The sequence below is a fragment of the Ammospiza nelsoni genome, chromosome 8, assembly GCF_027579445.1.
Source record: "Ammospiza nelsoni isolate bAmmNel1 chromosome 8, bAmmNel1.pri, whole genome shotgun sequence".
NCBI lineage: Eukaryota > Metazoa > Chordata > Aves > Passeriformes > Passerellidae > Ammospiza > Ammospiza nelsoni.
The window spans coordinates 33,808,785-33,827,311 of record NC_080640.1 but is presented as its reverse complement, the minus strand read 5'-3'; the positions used below and the strand labels follow the sequence as shown (position 1 = coordinate 33,827,311).

At 53.2% G+C, this 18,527-nt stretch overlaps 1 protein-coding gene across 3 annotated transcripts; it reads left to right on the top strand.

Moving 5' to 3' along the window:
• The first annotated feature begins 651 nt into the window (after nucleotides 1-651).
• DNAJB12 (DnaJ heat shock protein family (Hsp40) member B12) lies at nucleotides 652-18,035 on the top strand. 3 transcript variants are annotated; one of them, XM_059477532.1, is made up of 9 exons: nucleotides 652-796; nucleotides 4,583-4,757; nucleotides 5,570-5,715; nucleotides 9,034-9,219; nucleotides 10,567-10,646; nucleotides 11,227-11,336; nucleotides 13,981-14,153; nucleotides 15,019-15,151; nucleotides 16,269-18,035. In XM_059477532.1, the coding sequence occupies exons 1-8, from the start codon at nucleotides 664-666 to the stop codon at nucleotides 15,138-15,140; spliced, it is 1,125 nt and encodes a 374-aa protein (XP_059333515.1). In that variant the 5' UTR covers nucleotides 652-663; the 3' UTR covers nucleotides 15,141-15,151; nucleotides 16,269-18,035. The 3 variants fall into 3 exon arrangements, with proteins under 3 accessions (XP_059333515.1, XP_059333516.1, XP_059333514.1); XM_059477533.1 differs by having other exon boundaries at nucleotides 16,173-18,035; XM_059477531.1 differs by having other exon boundaries at nucleotides 15,019-18,035.
• The last annotated feature ends 492 nt before the right edge of the window (nucleotides 18,036-18,527 follow it).

The following is an 18,527-nucleotide window of genomic DNA, read 5'->3' as shown; positions in this document are numbered from 1 at the left end:
CTCTACTCTAAACCAATCCAGAAGTGTCACCATCACAGCAGAAGATCGAGGACAAGAAGGAGGACAGAACATGCACAGATTTCTCCATCTTGCCTCTTGAACCCCCATTCTAAAACCCCGAAATTCTTTTTCACCCTGTGACAAATTCACTATCATTTTACTCAAAATCTTGTGGCTTGTAACTCTTCACACAAAGTTGGCAATTGTTTCCATGGGCTAAAATCAGAGGCACGGGTGTCTTTGACTTCATGCCAAGATCTCTGAGCCCCTGCCAGGGTCTGAAATCACCCAGTGCAGCCAGAGGGATGTCCCGGGTCCCGACACCCGTGCAGCCTCACCCTCCTCAGGGTGCCCTCAGCCCGTGCCGGGCGCGGTCCCTGCAGCCAGGCCCCGTTCCAAGGGCAGAACTCCATGAGGAGGAGGCTCTAATGAGGAGTTGTTAATAATCCACCCTGAGCAGGATCCCGGGGTGCCCTCTGGCGTCCCCTCCCCTGTTGGGGGCCGGCTGGGTCCCCCCAGCTCTCGGCCCCGGTGAATCCCCCCAGAGCTCCGCTGCCTCCCCGGAGCCTCGGCCGGGCCCGCCCGCCTGAGGGCAGGGCTCCGTGACGTCATCCGTCCGCGCCCGGCCCCGCCCCTCCGCCCCCCCGCCCGGCCGCCGCCGCCATGGAGTCGAACCGGGACGAGGCGGAGCGGTGCATTGGCATTGCGCTGGCCGCCATCAAAGCCAACCAGCCCGACAAGGCCCGCCGCTTCCTGGAGAAGGCGCAGCGCTTGTACCCCTCGCAGCGGGTCCGCGGTGAGCGCCGGGCCGGGGGCGCGGCGGGGGGGCCCGGGGGAGCGCGGCCTGCGCGGCTGCCGCCGGACCTGACCTCTCACCCTCACAGCGCCTGCGCGGTGCGCGTGGGGCACGCCGGGAAAGCGAGTTCATCGGGGGGCCCGGGGCGTGTCCGGGGGTCTGGGGCTGCGGTACCGGCCGGGACCGGGCACCGATGGGCCAGGATCGGGACCGGGTACCGACGGCCCGCGGCCACTGTCTTTAGCGGGGGCCCTCAATGAGGAGGGCGCTGGGAAGGAGGGCCGACTCCGCGCTGCTGTAGCAGCCCTGAGGCGCGGGCACTGCACCCGCTGCTGCCGGGGCAGCGCTGAGGGGAGGCAAGGGGCTTGGCAAGGCGAGGGGAAAGTTCTCGGGGGGTTGTGAAAAGCCCTTCTCCTCCTCCGACTCCTCCTTTCCTATACCTTTACTTCTTTTCCTATTACACTTTTCCTGCTCGTCTCCTCCTTATACTCCTCCTTTTCCTCTCCTATTCCTCCTCTCCTTCTATTCCTTTCCCCCTGTTTCTGTCTCTCTCCTCCTTCTGTTCTTTTCCTCCTCCTCCTGTTCCTCTCCTCTTCCTGTTTTTCTCCTCCTCCTCCTCTTATTCCTGTTCTTCTCCTCCTCCCATTCCTCCCCTCCCTCTCCCGTTCCTCTCCTCCCTGTTCCTGCATTGCCCCTCGTGTTCCTCCTCTCCTCCTGTTCCACCTCATCTCTTCCTCTTATCCGTCCTCTCCTCCTCATCCTTCTCCATTCCTCCTCCTCTCCTCTTGCTGTTCCTCCCGTTTCCATCGTATTCCTGCTCTCCCTGCCCTGTTCCTGCTCTGTTTGCAGACAGACAAACACACAGACAGACAGACATGCCGTGGCTCTCACACGTGTAACAAAACAAGACTCCTCCCCAAGACTTTGTGCCAGATTTTTGTTTCCATCATTTCCTGAAAGCTTTAATTCATATGGGAAGTGGTTTGTGAAAGCAGCCAAACTCTGCTCTTTCCCTGCGTGTTCTTACATGGCAGAATATTGTGTAAAAAGCTGTGGATTTAATTTTTTTTTCTTTGACCTCATCTGAGTTTGGATTCTTTGGCTGAGCTTTGCAGCTTGTTTGCCCCAAGGCTTCCTGTGATCCTGGTTTTGGTTGCAGCAGGGCTCTCCCCTCTGCCTCAAACACAGTGTGTGCTGTGCTGTGGTTTCCCTCCCCTCCCTTTCCTCTGGAATTTATACTTTGGTAAAATTACTGGGTAGGAAAAGTGACTTTTGGAGGAAGGCAGAGCCAGCAGGGCAGGTTAATGTTAAACACAACATTTGTACTGATTTATGGCCAAACCCAACCAGGTTTCTCATCCAAGGACCCTTTGCTTCATGTCCTGCTGGCTCTGGGTTGGGAAATGCTGCCAGAGATGCCCTGGTGGTCCCTGAGCCTCTGAGCAGCTCCTGGGAAATCTCTAAATCTCCTCCCCAGGAATTCCCCAGGGTTTGGCAACACTCTGCAAACTCTGACCCTGCCTGGGCTTTTTGGGATCAGGGAAGGGTTTTGCAAGGGGATTGCAGCAGAAATCTCCTGTGTCAGGGCACGTTGGCTGAGACACACTCACACTCTGGTCACCTTTCAGGGAGAGATGGGGAAATTTATGGGAAGTTGGGCAAACATTGGCTAATAAGGGAGGAAAAGTGCCCCATGGCACGTGCTGGGGAGGAGCTGGGTTGGCAGAGCTGCAGTTTAATTCTGCACTCCCTGAGTTTGTGCTGTGCTGGGGTGCACAGAGGGTGCAGAAAGCAGCAGGTGTGGGGCTGTACAGCAAAATGGGACTGAGCTGTGGCCAGCTGGGGGTTTCTGTGCTTGGCTTGGGGAAATGCACTCTGGGCAGCAGAGACAGGGGGATTCTGCCCCTGTGCTCAGGTGAGACCCCACCTGCAGAGTTGCCCCAGCACAGGAGGGACCTGGAGCTGCTGCAGAGAGCCCAGGGGAGGCACCAGCATGGGCAGAGGGATGGAGCAGCTCTGCTGGGAGGAAAGGCTGGCACAGCTGGGGCTGGGAGAAGGGTATGGGGAGACCTCACAGCTCCTTCCAGGGCATGAAGGGGCTGCAAGAAAATTTGAGAGGGATTTCATCAGGAGTGGAATGGCAGGACACAGGGAATGGGTTCCCAGTGCCAGAGGGCAGGGCTGGATGGGATATTGGGAATTAGGAATTGTTCCCTGGCAGAGTGGGCAGGCCCTGGCACAGCTGTGGCTGCCCCTGGATCCCTGGCAGTGCCCAAGGCCAGGCTGGATGGGATTGGAGCAGCCTGGGGTGTTGGAAGGTGTCCCTGCCATGGCAGGGGGTGGGAATGGATGGGCTTTCAGGTCTCTTCCCACCCAAACTGTTCTGGGATCAGAATCTCCTGGCAAGCAGTAGGGAATGAAGCCCAAAGCAGCAGGAAGGGGGTAGGTGGGGAACAGCCTTGTGAGGGGAAATTTAAAATCACCTGGAGATTGCTCCAGGTTGGGAAGGAGCAGAACCAAAGATTATCATTCAGTGAGCACTGAAGCACTGGAAATATGAGTGAGGGAAAAATTTACTTGTCTAAAATAAATTAATTTTAAATTTGTGTAGGTCCCAAGCCCAAAAGCTCATCCAGTTACTGCTCCCTAGCCCACTGTCCTTTTCATCCCCTCATCCTCTATTGGCTTTTGGATTCCTGAGTGGATTTTCCTGCCCCCTCTGAGCACTGGGCCCAGATAGGATATCTTGGCTCATCTCTTGGCCTGCCAGTGTTGTTTGCACTTGCCTGAAGAAGGTGATGCCCCACAGTGCAAGGTCTGTGCTGTGCAATCCATGGGAGGAGGTGGAACATCCCTCCCAGTTCTGGGGTCTGGATAAGGGACTGCAAGCTCAGGACACTGGGGCTGTGTAAATATCCCTGGCTGGGTTTCACTGTAGCATGTGTGCCTGTTCTTTTGAGTGGGGGTGAAGAAATCAGTCTGATGTTGGTTCAAAAAGCAGATTTAAAGGATGGTGCTGTGCAGCTGCACGATGGAAGGATGCTTGGAGCCTCCCTCCATTGTGTCACCTGGGTGATTGGGCCAGGCCTGCATGTTGGAGGGGATGGAAGTGCCTGAGCCTTGCAAGGAGGAGGAGGAAGGGGAAGGTGAATTTGTCCCCCCAGTAACTGAGGCAGGATGGGTTTCACAGCTGCTCCCAGCCCCCAGGCAGTGACAGGAGAACAAAGCACCTGAGTGAGGAGCTGGCAGCCAGCAGTGCTGCAGCTCTGTCCCCAGAAGGGGAGTGTCCCCCATGGGATTGGCAGCCCAGAGAGTTGTTTTCTAAGCTCTCTAAAGATATGGCATTGTCACATCACTTCCCCAGCACTGTAGGCTCTGAAAAGCAGGAGACAAAGAAGAATAATAGACTTTATAATGTGCTAGAGGACACATTTGGACATGGTTTGCTGTCAAGGACAGATGGAAGGGAACAAAGGACAGGGAGACACTGCTTTGCTGATCTGCTGTGGCTCCTGGACTGTCTGTCTGGGTGGTGCTGGGGTTTTTGTGGAGGTTGTGTGTGTTGGGAGCAGCAGAACATCTTCAGGAGTGGCCCTCACACCTAGGTGAGAAGCAGCAGGAGCTGAGAGATTACCTGGCAGGAAAGGTGAGGCTTTTCCTGGGGGAGGATGGATGGGGGGCCTTGGGAAGGTGGCAAAGATGGAGAGGAATCTCTCCATGGGACAGCTGGAAGGGCAGGCTGAGCTTGGTGCTTTGTTCTCTATGTTTTTGTTTCTCTCCTTTCAGTTCTGCTTGAGTCACTCAACAAGAACGAGCAGTCAGCCAATGGGCAGTCCCAGCCCAGGGAATCCACCAACCCTCAGTTCAGGAAAATGAGTGGAGATTTCCCATCAGCCAACGGAGAGGCTGGGGGGGAGGCCCCCAAGGGCTACACTCAGGACCAGCTGGATGCAGTGAAGAGGTTTGTGCACAGCTCTCTGGGGCATTTGTTTGACTCTATCACATGGTACCCGTCTGCTTTTCACAGTACTTTAAAGATTTCAGCTTTGAACCGTTTGGAATAGTGTTAAGAGCATGCCCAGGAGGATTTATAGCTGGTGGGCAGCTGGCTTGGGTCTGCTCATTTTCCAAACCCTGTTTCAGGCTTCCCTTGTCCCATTTGCCCATCCTGGCAGCTGAAGGACTGAGCTGCAGGTGCAGTCACTTGGTAAACTTTATTTAAGGTTATGGGCACGGCCTGAATTGTGCAAGAACCGCTTCAAGGGACTTGCAGGAATGTTTGTTACATCATCCACTTCTCCAAAAACCCAGCCTGCTGGATTCTGTCTCCTCATGTGAGCAGCAGAAGCCTTGGCTGGGCTGAGTGTGCCCAGGCAGTATGGGCTGCCCACCCTGGGCTGCTCCCTCCTTCCTTCTCTGCAATTCAGCTGATGCAAGTCTTACATCTGGGAATAAGCTGAGGTGGGGAGGGAAAGGCCAATATCCTTCAGGTGCTGTGGTCCTTCCCAAGCAGCCTCCAGCACAGAGACATGATGCATGTGAAGTTTATTTGCCAGTCACGTTCCTGTGTGGGTCTGAGGGAGGCCCTTCCTCCTGCACTGGCCCAACTCGTTCTGTGCTGGATCACCCTCTGAGAGCAGGGCCTGAGTAATGCACAGATCCCTGAGCAGCACCCTGAAACTGCTGCCTGAGGAGGCTCAGAGCTGACAGGTATCCAAGACAAAGAGGTTTTTACTCCTGGAACTCAGTGCTTGCTCCCCTCTCCCCTGGCAGGGTAAAACAGTGCAAAGATTACTATGAAATTCTGGGAGTCAGCAGAGAAGCTTCTGATGAGGATCTGAAAAAAGCCTACAGGAAACTGGCCCTGAAGTTCCACCCGGACAAGAACCACGCACCAGGGGCCACAGAGGCATTCAAAGGTAAAGCCAGCTCCACATTTGTGCTTTGCCCCCAACTCTCACTGAGGGAACCCTTAGAAACAGCCCCACAAGTCAGGCAGTGACATAAAGCTGCTCTTTGTGAAGCTGCTTCCCTTCAGAGCTGCTCATGTCATGACCAAAGTATGAGCTTAAAATAATAAACACAGGCTGGCAAGGTAGGACTCACCTCTGTTGGCTGGGTAAGGAGGAGCCTCCCTTCCCTTCCCTTCCCTTCCCTTCCCTTCCCTTCCCTTCCCTTCCCTTCCCTTCCCTTCCCTTCCCTTCCCTTCCCTTCCCTTCCCTTCCCTTCCCTTCCCTTCCCTTCCCTTCCCTTCCCTTCCCTTCCCTTCCCTTCCCTTCCCTTCCCTTCCCTTCCCTTCCCTTCCCTTCCCTTCCCTTCCCTTCCCTTCCCTTCCCTGTGTTGCTCCAAGCTCCTGTCTCACTGCTCAGGAGGGAATTCTGTCAGGATTAGCCCAGTTACACCAGAGGCAGACTCAGGGCTCACAAACCCCTCAAGAGAAACATTCCAGGAAACCCCCAACCCTTCTTGGATGGAACTGGTGAATAGAAATCCCAGGTGGAATTTCTAGGGTGGAGCTGCAGCAGCCGTACAAGTGAGCCCAGCCAGAACTCAGAAAAGGAGCTCTGGTTGTGCTGCAAGGAGCCCAGTTCTCAGAGCCTCTCTGTAAATGCAGCAGGGATGTTTCCTGGGTAATGAGACCCCTTAAGATTGGAGAAATTTTCCAAGAGAGATGCTATTGCTTGGAACATATAATCCCATTTTCCCCTGCAAGCTGCTGAAGTTTGATTATTGTCATTGAGCTAAACACAGAACACCTTGGTGCCAGTCATACAGCACTGGTTTGGAAGCCATTAAAATAATCTGATTCTGGCCACTTTTTACAAATAAATTCTTTGCTCAAGACAGTGCTGAGGCTCTGGTACAGGCTCCCCAGAGGAGCTGTGGCTGCCCCTGGATTCCCTGGAAGTTTTCTAGGCCAGGTTGGACAGGGCTTGGAGCAATCTGGGATATTGGAAGGTGTCCTGCCCGTGGCAGGGGGTGGAATGAGAGGGTCTTTAAGGCACCTTCCACCCCAGAGCAGCCAGATTTTGGGAATGAAATGCATGAGCTGTGTGCTGGAGCAGGGAGCAGGGCTGGCCTGATGTCAGTGCACTGGTACAGTATTCAGGTGAGCTCCTCACAGACGCAAATTCAGCAGTAAAAGTCTTGGGTAAGGTTTGTTCAAGCCTTTTAAGACTTAAATCCTTCCCTGATAAGAGTTAGCAAATAGTGACCGAGCCCCAGCTACCTGGGAGAGCCCCTGCTGGTGTGGGGGCAGATGGAAGGGCATTTGCACACAGCTCTCAGCTGTGCCTGTGCAGACCTGCTGCTGCACAGCTCATCCCTGGATCCCTCAGTGGCCAAAGGCAGGTTTCCTCACCTGTAATCTTGAATAATGATGTTTGCCCAAGGCTTTGGCAGGAGCTATGTGCCAGAAGTGGAGCGTTAAGCAAAGTGCCCTTTATCCCCCACTGCAGGGTTATCTCCTCCAGGCCTTGCCTCCATGGCTTCCTGTCCTTCAGCCCCTGGGCTGAGCTAAGTCCAGCTGCTTGCTTCCAGAGGGTGAAGGGGGAAACGTGCCCTGCTGTGAGGATATGAGTTAATTTTTCCTTATGTTGATGGATCAGCTGAAGTCTTGGCATTTGCCTTCCCAGTGACGCTGATAAGGTGCTGAGCCCGTGCCTCAGTGTGCAGTTCCAGCTGGCTGCAGGCTGCCTTGTGGCAGATCTGCATCACTGCCTGCCTGCTCCTGGAAAAAGCCTTCAGCCTGGCTACTTGGAGCTAAAATCCTGCCTTGGAATGAGGCATTTCATGGGCTTTGTCAGCACAAAGTCAGATAGTGAAGAAACCCTGAACTGCTCCGTTGTCATTGCTTCCCTTGTTCTTTCCAGATGTGTGGTTGATGCACTCTGAGTCACTCCTTGTCCAGCAGCTTCCCTGCCTGGCTCTAGAAATGTTTGCTCTGGGTGCACTAATTATAACCAAGAAGGAGAAGGGGTGTATTGACATTACATGCTCTGCCCTCCAAATCTCCACTCCAAGAAGAAACCGTACACCTCCATCTGACCATGGGGAAATGCTGAATCTTGGAGCTGATCTCCTCCAAATGGGCACATTATCCCCCTTTTTCTCCCTTTCCATCCCTTCTGCCCCTGCCTTTTACACACCAGGCACCTGCTGCTGTGGGCATTTTGGGTCCTTGTGACACAGGCAGGCCTGGGATGGCTTGGTACAGAGGGAAGCTGGAATGTGCAGAGAGGTGAGTACAGAAACAGGAGGGTGGCAGGCAGACATTCTGGGAAAGGGGCTCAAACTCCTGAGGCTGGAAGGAGAGGGACCAGGGACCTGGCAGGGGTTTAGTTCCAGTACATTTCCAGCTTCAGGCACTGGTTAAGAGTCCTTGCAATTATGCACCTTGCACGTGGCATCTGCAAGTGCTGAAACTCTTAGCTGATGGATGCAACTTCTGGCTAATGTTTCCTTAGCAGTTTCTATGGAAAGTTTTAAAGTCCCTTTCAGGGATTTAGCCCATATTTAAATTCTTTGCTGTGACAGTGTTCACAGGGGTCTTAGGATGAGGGAAGAGACAGAGATCTGACTTTATATTTCAGAAGGCTTGATTTATTATTTTATTATATATATTACATTAAAACTATACTAAAAGAATGGAAGAATAGGTTTCATCTCAGAAGGCCAACTAAGCTAAGAAAAGGAAAGAATGATAACAAAGGCAGCTGCCTCAGACTCTCTGGGCCAGCTGGGCTGTGATTGGCCATTAATTATAAACATCTAAGATGGGCTAATCAAAGATCTACTTGTTGCATTCTACAGCAGCAGATAACTATTGTTTACATTTTGTTCTTGAGGCTCCTTAGCTTCTCAGGAGGAAAAAATCTTAAGGGAAGGATTTTCATGAAAAGATGTCTGCGGCACTTTGCAGTTCTAGTTGTAGGCTCTGACAATAAATTCCCTTAGTGCCGCTTTTGAATAAAATTGGTCAACTAAAATTTGATTTCCCTACACTGCTGAAGGGTTTCTCTGGGGACACGCACCAAACCCTTATCATTTGAATGAATGAATGAGTTTTTCCCTGAGTGTGGCTTCCTCCTGCCTGGATTTGCCCGGGTGCCCATTGCAAAGACGTGGGGGCGGCCGAGCGTGTGGCTTTGCGCGATGAGGAAGGCAGATGCTGGCACTGTGCAGGGCTGCAGGGGAGGGGGAGCAGGCTGAGCTGATCGTTCCCCTGTGTGCCGCAGCCATCGGGAACGCGTACGCCGTGCTGAGCAGCCCCGAGAAGAGGAAGCAGTACGACCAGTTCGGGGACGAGAAGCTCGGCGCCGCCCGCCACGGCCACGGCCACGCCGACTTCCACCGCGGCTTCGAGGCTGACATCTCCCCCGAGGACCTCTTCAACATGTTCTTTGGGGGTGGCTTCCCTTCCAGTAAGTGCCTTCAGTCCTGTGTTCCTTCTCCTCCTTTTGGTGCAGCTGGGGCTCTTGAGGCTGCGCTGGGTTCGCTGAGGGGGAGTTCTCCCTTCCATGTGGCCTCAAAGTTTTTTAAATGGTTCATCCTTGGAGAGCTCAGCAGCCATCAGAGCTGGACTCCTTCCCAGCCTCAGGTGTTTGTTTGCATGCTGGCAGCATCAACTGCTGTTAGGTTGGGTTGAATGCTAGAACAAAAAGGGACTTGTTTTAAGGGTTGTTGTGGAAATAATCCTGTTTTGAGGAAGGCTTTTCTGCCTGGTGGTTTTGGAATTTAAATCTTCTTATCAGAGCAAACTGTAGTAACACCTGGGCCTTGTTCTTGATCTCTGCTTCACCACGTAGCTAGAACAGGTTCTTCAAGATCAGTGGCCACTTCCTTCTCTCCCCTGTGCCCCATAAAAAAAAAGAAAAATAATATTTCTACAGCATAACTTAGACCTTGTGAATTGAAAAATAAGTCTGCATCCTGTCTGTCCACAGTGCTGACCATGGCTTGGGGAGCAGGAAAGAATCTGTTCCTTTACTTGCTCAACAGACACAGATTCCATGTCAGGAGAAGGGTATTTTGGAAGACTCCTTTGTATTTGTTCCACTCAGGTCTGACTGGAGGTGGACACAGGGCTTCTTGACCTCTGTGGACCAACTTGAAAAAAAAAATTTTGTTTCAGTTAAGAAAATTCACTCTGGTAGCTCTTTCCTGCCTGGAATCTGAGCACTAACACCCCAACACCAGTGGCTCAAAAGCATCTGGAAGCTTTTTGCAGCATTTGTGCTGTGCCTGGCAGAGAGGCCAAGAAGCTGCTCCTGCAAAAACAGCATGTTGCTATTTCAGTGCAGTCTCTTTTTCCCTTTCCTCACTGTCCCGAGAGAATTGAGGGCTGCTCTCTCAGCCTGGAAACCTTTGCAGCTGTGGCTTTGACATTTAAAACAGGACATGGAAGAGCTCTGTTGGCAGGGTGGGGAAAAGCCCAGAATGATTTCTGTTTGTGACTGGTTTTAATCTATTCCATCAGAGGGGAGAAGGCCTGTGCAGGGTGTTCTCTCTCTGTGGCTGACCCTGCTCTGGGCAGGAGGTTGAACTTCCTGAGGTCACTTCCAAGCTGAGTTTTCATACAATCCTGCAGAATCTTACAGAAGGAGCTCTGTGCCCACCCTGCACTCAAACCCCCTCAGGAATGTCCTGTTTCAGCCTGGAAGCAGGTGAAACATGGATCATGTTCATCTTTCATGGTCCCTCCCTGGCCAGCCAGCAGCACCCCCACTCCACACTGTGACTTTGGGGTAAGAGTTTTCTTCTCCCTGCAGGCAATGTGCACGTGTACAGCAATGGCAGGATGAGGTACACCTACCACCAGAGGCAGGACAGGAGGGAGCACCAGGGGGATGTAAGTGGAAAACACCTGGGGTCTGGGGGGCTGGGGGTTTTCCCAGCACAGCACTGGGAGCTGGTTCCTGGGCCTGGCTTGTGAACAGTCCTGCTTGTTGCCACCCTCCCAAACAGAAAGCTGGAGCCAGGGTTATTATGGCTGTTGTCTGAGCAGAGCCAATTTTATTGTAAAAAAACAAACAAGAACTTCCTGGATATTTTTATCTCAAGCTTGAAGGTGGAACTGAAGGGGGTGAGGGAGGTGAGGGAGAGGGGGGAATTACCTTCATCTGTCCAGCCCTGAAAAGGGGAGAAGCCATCCATAAAGCCAGTCCTGCTCTAGAAAAATGAGCCGTGGGCATGAGGCTTTTGGAGTTCCCCCTGGCAGTGCCCTCTGCCCATTGCACATCAGAGAAGGGCCAGGGGGTTTGTACTGTCCTGAGTCAAACTGTCCTGTGGTTTGGGTTCCTCCCTGTGCAAAGCAGGAGAGAGGAGGTTGTGTTGGAGCACTGGGAGGGAGGGAAGGAGGGAGGGAGGTGCCATGGGATCCTTGTCCAGCTGGGTGGGTGGCACTGCACTGTGTGTTTCTGTTCCCTCAGGGTGGCCTGGGGCTGTTTGTCCAGCTGATGCCCATCCTTATCCTCATCATTGTGTCAGCTCTCAGCCAGATGATGGTCTCCAGCCCACCCTACAGTTTGAGCCACAGGCTGTTAGTACCCATTCCTCTAAACCTTACCCACATGGGGAGGGGGTGGGCTCTGGGGGGGTGTGGTGGGGCAGGGATCTTGCCTCTGTTCTTCCTTTGGGTTTTTTTGCTTTATCCCCTGACCCCATGGCTCCTGCTGCCAGAGAAGTCTTTGTGGTTCTCACACAGGTGTGAGATATGAGGTGCAGGGAGAGTTGGAGGGTGCTCACTGCCCTGATGGAGAGAGTTCCTTGCCAGAGACCTTCTGCAGTCCATACACACAGCTGTGTCTGTCATGGAAAGGGATAAACTGGTCTGGGGAGGGTGCAGCCCAGCACTGAGATCCCATATGGAGCAAATTGAGGTGCAGAGTGTGTAAAACAAAAGCCATGTTCTCCATGAAAGCCTTAGCGCAGTACAGTAGAGGAAGAGGATAAGGAATAAAAGTCACTCCCAGAGAAATCCCCTGTTTCTGAACTCTCATCTTGCCATGAAATAGCTTTGGCCAGACACTGGGGATGTGAAAGTGAAACTGCTCTGTTCTAGGTCCTGTGGAAATGCCCCCATGCTCCCTCTGGTGACTAATGGAACGTGTCCTCATTCTTAGTCACTGTGCAGTGCTAACAGAGAGTGGGGAAACAGGCTTGATTTCTGCTGCTTGCATCATTCCTGGCAAAGGCTCAGTGTCTGTTCAGTGTGAGCTCTTCTGTGCATTTAGAGAGGGCAGACCTGGTTCCAGCCTGGTGTCCCTGCCTATTTTCACAGGTAGCAATGTTTGCCGTTGATCACAGAATCCCAGAGGCCTTTGGATTGGAAGGAACCTTTAAGTTACCTTGTTCCACCCCCTGCCATGGCCATGGACACCTCCCACAAGCCCAGGCTGCTCCAAGCCCCATCTAACCTGGCCTTGAGCAATTCCAGGGGAGGGGCATGATGTTAAATACTGCAAAACCCAGCTTAGCTTTCAGATTCAGAGCAAAGACTGTGACATTGGTGCTTGGGACCAAAAGATGGGATGGTTTTGGCACAGTTCAGGGTTATTCTGAGGGGGTGAAGGCTGTTAAGCTGTGATTTCCACAGCTGGCATTAGCATTGTAAAGCTAAGCACTGTCCATGTTCACCAGTTTGGTTTATACTGGTGAAGAGTCTGTGGGGTGAGAAGACACAGAAGGGAGGGAGCATTTAAATGGCAGGGATTTGCTTCCAGCCTTGCCAGCTGCCAGAGGAAGCCATCCCTGAGCCCCAGATGTTTCTCTGCTGCCCCATTCCCTGTCCCCTGTCTCTGCACACTCAGGTAGCAGCAAGCAGCCCCATTTCCAAGGCTGGATTTGGACAGGGGTGGGAAGTGAGCTCCTGCAGCCCTGCTGGAGGCTTCCCGAGCAGGGAAGGTGTTTGAGCTGCTTTGAGGTGCTGCAGGGCCGGCAGGAGGAGCTGCTGCATCACTCACTGGGAAGGGAAAGCTGTGCCTCAGCTCAGGAGCAGGGGAGCAGAAGCTTTGAACCCACAGATTTAAATGCCACTCCTCCATAGTGGAAGTGTCACTGAGGAGGGCAGAGTCCTGAAAAACCACTGTCACCTTTGTAAATCCCTTCCCAAAAGGATCTTCCTGCTGGAAGAGCTGCCTGGCTGTGGGCCTTATTGCTACTGCTCAGTAGCACCCCATGGAATTGGCCTGAGTTAATTGCATGTCTGACTGCAGGTGACAGGTTTCTGTGCCCTGATTTTCCTGCTACACACCCCAGTGTGCTGCTGCAGCCCTGCCATTCCCAGTCCTCCTGTGAGGGCACACTCTGTAGTCCATCTTTATCCAGGAGAGGAATATGAGCTTTGGGAGAGCTCAGGGCTCTCTCTTGACAGAGAAAATAGTGAACTTGGCTTTTTCCAGGCTGCACCTCTGCCTTGAGAAATCCCAGCAGAGCTCTGTGCTCCTGTTCAGTCCCTTCAGTTACCCAGCACTGGGCCTTGGGGAAACGTGCAGGAGCCCTGGGATCCCACCTGTATCCTCTGATACAGACTGAAGGCTGGGCTGGATGAGTTCATGTTTAGAGCTGGTTCAAGAACCAGGCTGCTCCCAGTGCAGCAGCAGCAGCTGGTATTTATCACAGGAACTTTGGGCATGTCTCCAGGTGGAGCCGTCCTGGCAAATCCAGCATTTGGGCCCAGCTCCTGTGTTACAGCTCACACACACGCCCTAGGGAGGGTCTCTAGGTTTGCTGGCCTGTCAGGGGAAGCAGAGCAGGGCTTTGTCTGAAATGCAAATCCACTGGGCCAGGGGAGGAGGAGATTTCCTTCTGGAAAGTGCTTTCTGTGCTGGTTGATGCAGGCTGGGGCACAGAGCAGGTCCCATCTTGCGAATGAAGGAAATCACAGATTTAATAAATTAATGAAAATTCCAGGGAACATTTTATTTTAATTAATGGGCAATGTGTCTTGGAGTTATGTCTGTATTCAGAGCTCTGCCCACCTAGCTGGAGCCCTGGCAGCTTCTCTCTCCCTGTGCTGGTGGTTGGTTTCCACCAGAAATGCTGCTCCCTCCCACCCTCCAAGCCAGTGGCTGGATAGGGGTGAGGGATGTTTCCTGCTGTTTGGAATCACATCACCCAAGCTGGGGGCTTTGCTGTGCCCTTGAAACATGTCCCACACTGTTGTGCTCTTGTCCCTGCACCAGGTCTGTGGGTCACACACACAGAAGGGTCACAGAGCACTTGAAAGTCCCCTACTACGTGTCTGAGAGCTTTGCTGAGGAGTACACGGGCACGAACCTGAAGAACGTGGAGCGGAGCGTGGAGGACGACTACATAGCAAACCTTAGGAACAACTGCTGGAGGGAGAAGCAGCAGAGTGAGTAGTGAGGGGTCAGCAGCTGCTCCATGGGTTGCCTTTGGAATGTCTTTGACTAGGACTAAGTCATGCTGAAGTTATACTTTAACATGGTGCCAGCACATTTCCTGTGTCGTTGGCTTTGTTTTTTCCAGTCTGTGACTTCATGACAGGCCCGGTATGTGGGGGTTTTTTGTTTTGTTTTGCTTTTTAATGCTGCTGCAGAACTGGTCAGACAGGAGCTGTGCCCCAGAGGTTCCCCTGCTGTGTCAGCAGGATACCTCTGATTTCCAGGGGAGGGGGAAGGTAGAACCTCTGGGATCCCTGCTAGCCCCGTGTCATATTTCAGCTGTTCAAGGATGGTGCTGGAAAGTCTGCTGCCCATGGTGTCATGGTCCCACATCCCACCCCTGCTCCCAGGGGGCTGCCCAGGCAGCTGACCCAGCCAGACATCCTAGCAGCAGAGGGTGGTGAGGGCAGCGAGTCCAGGGGCAGCCTGTGTGCTCTGGCTGCTGTGGTGGTCACGGCTCTGGGAGCAGTGGCTGGGGTAGGATTTCAGCTCTGGAATGCCAGAGGGGCTGTGATCATCCCTGGGCGGTGCCAAACTCACAGAGCCCTGCTGGGGTAACCTTTGTGTGGGCTGCCCCTGCATGTCCTGGGACTGGAGCTGGGTTCTCCTGGCTTTTCCCAGGATGGATGAGCTGTCAGCAGCTCTTACGCCCATCCTGTCCCAAAGGGCGCGGGGCATTTCCTCATCCTCATCCTTTGCTGCACCTTGGACAGCTGGAGGTGCCTCCTGTTCCCAGCAGAGCCTGTGGGGGAGCAGGGCCTGGCAGGGGAGTCCCTTCCAGAGGGCATTCCTGACGCTGAGCTTTTCCCTTTGCAGAGGAAGGCTTGTTGTACCGGGCACGCTACTTCGGGGACTCGGACCTGTACCAGCGGGCACAGAAGATGGGCACCCCCAGCTGTAGCAGACTGTCAGACGTCCAGGCCTCCCTGCACGGATAGTGCCAGCCCAAGTACGAGCTGGGAGCAGGGAACCCCAGTGCTTTGATCACTGAGAGCCCTGAGTGAGACACAGCCCTCCAGGAGTGTCCTCGGGGTGCACACCGCAGCCTCCCCTCCGACGGCGCTCCGCGTTAATGAGGAATCGATTGGGTTTAGTTTGCATGTCGGCACCCCCGGCTCTCTCCAGGCTCCCTCTTTTCTCTGGCCTCTAGGAGCAGGGCACAATCCCTTGGTGAGGTTGGGAGTTTCTTAGGTGCTGTGGCATCCAGCCCCCACATTTTAATGAGCCCTTGGTTTTGGTTGCTTTGTTGTCTGTTTTGCTGGGAAAGCTGTTGCCTTGGCAGATGACAGGGAATGGAGTCCCACCCAACAGATGTTCCTTGTCCCCCCTCCTGTTGCCTTCCCATTCAAGGAGAACAAAGCAAATGTTCCCAGCAGGTTGCAGAAGTAACTTACTGGGTTAAACAGGCAATCAAAGTAAGAGCAGCTGGGGGGAGGTCTGGAAGATTTGGGGGTTGGAGAGCTTGGATTAAGGAGAGCCTGGATAACACATGTGAGATCAGATGTGCTGGGAGAACTGCACCAAAATAACGAAAAAAATTGCCACGGGGTTTGGAGTCCTTTTTCTGCATAAATTTTTGGGCTGATTTCACCTACCAGGTACTGCTGGGCTGCCTGTGAAGTGTGCAGATCCCCAAAATTGTCCGAGCACAGTATTTCTATAGAAAAACTCCTGGGTGAAGCTTGTTCCAGGTGTTGTATGGACACCGTTCCAGCTCACAGGGACTCCTTGAGGATGCTGGCTGCTGAGCTGCTTGATTTGCACTTTTGGGGGTTGTTTTCCTCAGCATCTGAAAGTTTGGCCTTTAAAGCAAATCCTTTGGGGCACATTGGGCTTTTCCTTGGGTGTATCCTGGTTTTGGATCCGTTCCCACCTTGATCCTCCCGCTCTCTACTTTGGATGACTGCGCCTCTTCTGGTGTTAATTACCTGCTTTTCTTTAATTCCCTCCCTGCACCCGTGGTCTGGAAGGAGCCTGGAAAAGCTGCTGCCTGTGCTGTGGGGTGGGAAGCGAGGGGGAGTCCCAGACTGGCCTCAGACTGACACCGCTGCCGCTTTTGTTCCCAGAGCGTCCAAACGCCCGAAGACTTTGGGGAAGTGCACTGAGCCGAGGTGACAGACTTTGCTCTTTAAAAAGAATCAAACCTTATCTTAAACATGGAATTGGAGAATTAGCAACGCACAACTGCCCCTCTTTCTTCTCTTTGCCTCTCTCTGGCGATGGCAGGCAGCGCTTGGGACAGGAAATCCAGCTCTCTGTCTTCCTCCTCCCCTCCCAACGCTGCTGGCGTGCTCCCAGGATCCCACAAGGATCCCACACCTCCTGGAACAGACACACAGAGTGTAAAATAACCCAAACTAACTGCAGAAGCCTGAAGCAGGAGACCCTTCGCTGCTGCCAATGGAGAGAGAAGTGGGATTTGTTGATAAAAGAAAACACTAAAGAAAAGAAAATATAATCTATTTAGCATTAATTTATAGCTGTATATATGTTGTACTTTTAAACTATGCAGGGGTTGGATGATTAAATTATTTTGGTTTCTGCCCATTTTGGGGAGCAGGGCAGCAGGAAGCCTCTTCCAGCATCTCTGTCCACAGCACTTTCCTGCCTGGAAAACAAGAATCCCTTTGCAGCTGCTGTCCTTTGCTCCTGGGAGGACATTCTGTGGATGGGGACATGCATACACCTGCTCTTGGGGTTCTGATCCCAGCAAACCCCAAAGGTGCAGGGCTCCCAGAGAAGGGGGAGCCCGTGCAGAGCCGTGGATCTGCAGCGTCGGCGGAGCTGGGGTCAGCTGAGCCACTCACCAGGGAAGAATTGTCCTGGATGGATTTTGCTCGTCAGTCTTTGGTTGATTTGTGCATGTAACTCCTTTTTCTGCCGAGTCTGCTGGAATTGTGCCTGGTAATCAGCGTGCTCCGTGCAGAGAAGGCTTTCCAACAGCCCTTTGTTGGGAGGTTTTGTGCTCGTCCCTCCAGGCGGGTGCAGCCAGCCCTGCCCTCACACCCCAGCTCGTGTTTCCTGCAGGACACCTGGAAAAGGCCACAGATCCATAAGGAACAAAGCATTCTGCTGGGGGAAATCAGGGGGTGTCTGATCTGCCCTGTGCCTGCCCCACCACGGGCAGGAGCAGCGTGAGCTGCCCCAGGTGAGGAGCCATCTCTTGGAAGCAAAGCCAGGACAAGCAGAGCCACCTCCCATGGAATAAACTGGATTATTTAAATTTTTGGGTTTTTTTTTTTTTTTTTTTTGCTGCTCTGCAGCTCATTTGTGTCTAAAGACATTTCCAGTGCAAACTATCCCCTGGCACAGTCAGGGGAGTGAGCTGGGAGCGCAGCAGCTCCCGGGTGGGCTGGCAGAGGAGGTTTTATCCCGTTGTCCTTAGGAATCCATGCGCTCTGTCTTGGCTGTTTATTTATTTTGTGAAATCTCAGCCTCCCGTTGGCTGCAGGCCCTGTTATCCCACAGCCACCATGGCTTGGACCTGATTTTAAGAGGTTTTATTATTTTATTTTTTTTAATGGTTCCTCTACCTTCAGAAGAAATTGGGTGGAAGTTCAGGATTGGAAATGGCACTCGATAGAGGCACAGGGATGATGGGGACGGGGTTGAACCAAAATCCTGCTCACAGAAGGAGCTGGATGTGTTGCCATTCCCTGCCTGGAGCCTGCCTGCCAAAACCTTCAGGTTCTTTTTCCTGGTAGATGCCCACGGATCACAAGGAGGGAGAAGGCATCGCTCCCAGTGGATGCTCACAGAGGCTGTATCTCTTGATTTAGTTAATTATACAATTGTACATCTATAAATAAATGTTTATAATGTGAAAGGCTCCAGCTGGGTTGGTGTCCTGTGGATTCCCTGCTCCAGCCAGCTCTGATTTTGCAGCTCCTCGGTGGTGGATGGAATTTGGGGTCTTTGCCATGCCATGGTCCTGTGGGGGCTGCAGAGGGAAGGACAGGGAGGGGGTGGAGAGGATGTGGTGCCCCTGGCATGGTGGCACCAAACACCCAGCAGGGCACCTTTGCTTCAGACCCGTTCTGCTGGGATGTTCCCAGAAGGACCTTCCTCCCAATAGCCCCTCATCCTCTGGCTGAGCCTTATTCTCACCCTAGGATGCCACCTGGCAGCTTTATCCTGGCACTGGAAGGAGCCCTGTGGGCACCATCCCCATCAGGTGGGCAGGAACACTCTGGGCTGCCTTTGTTCCAGCAGAGCCACTGCCTTGGGTGCCCTTCCTGCTGGCAGTGGCTGGAAACTGCTGGCCCCAGAGCCTTGGTATGGATTTGGGATGGGTCTCTTTTCCTCCCCAGTGGAGGAAGTGGTGG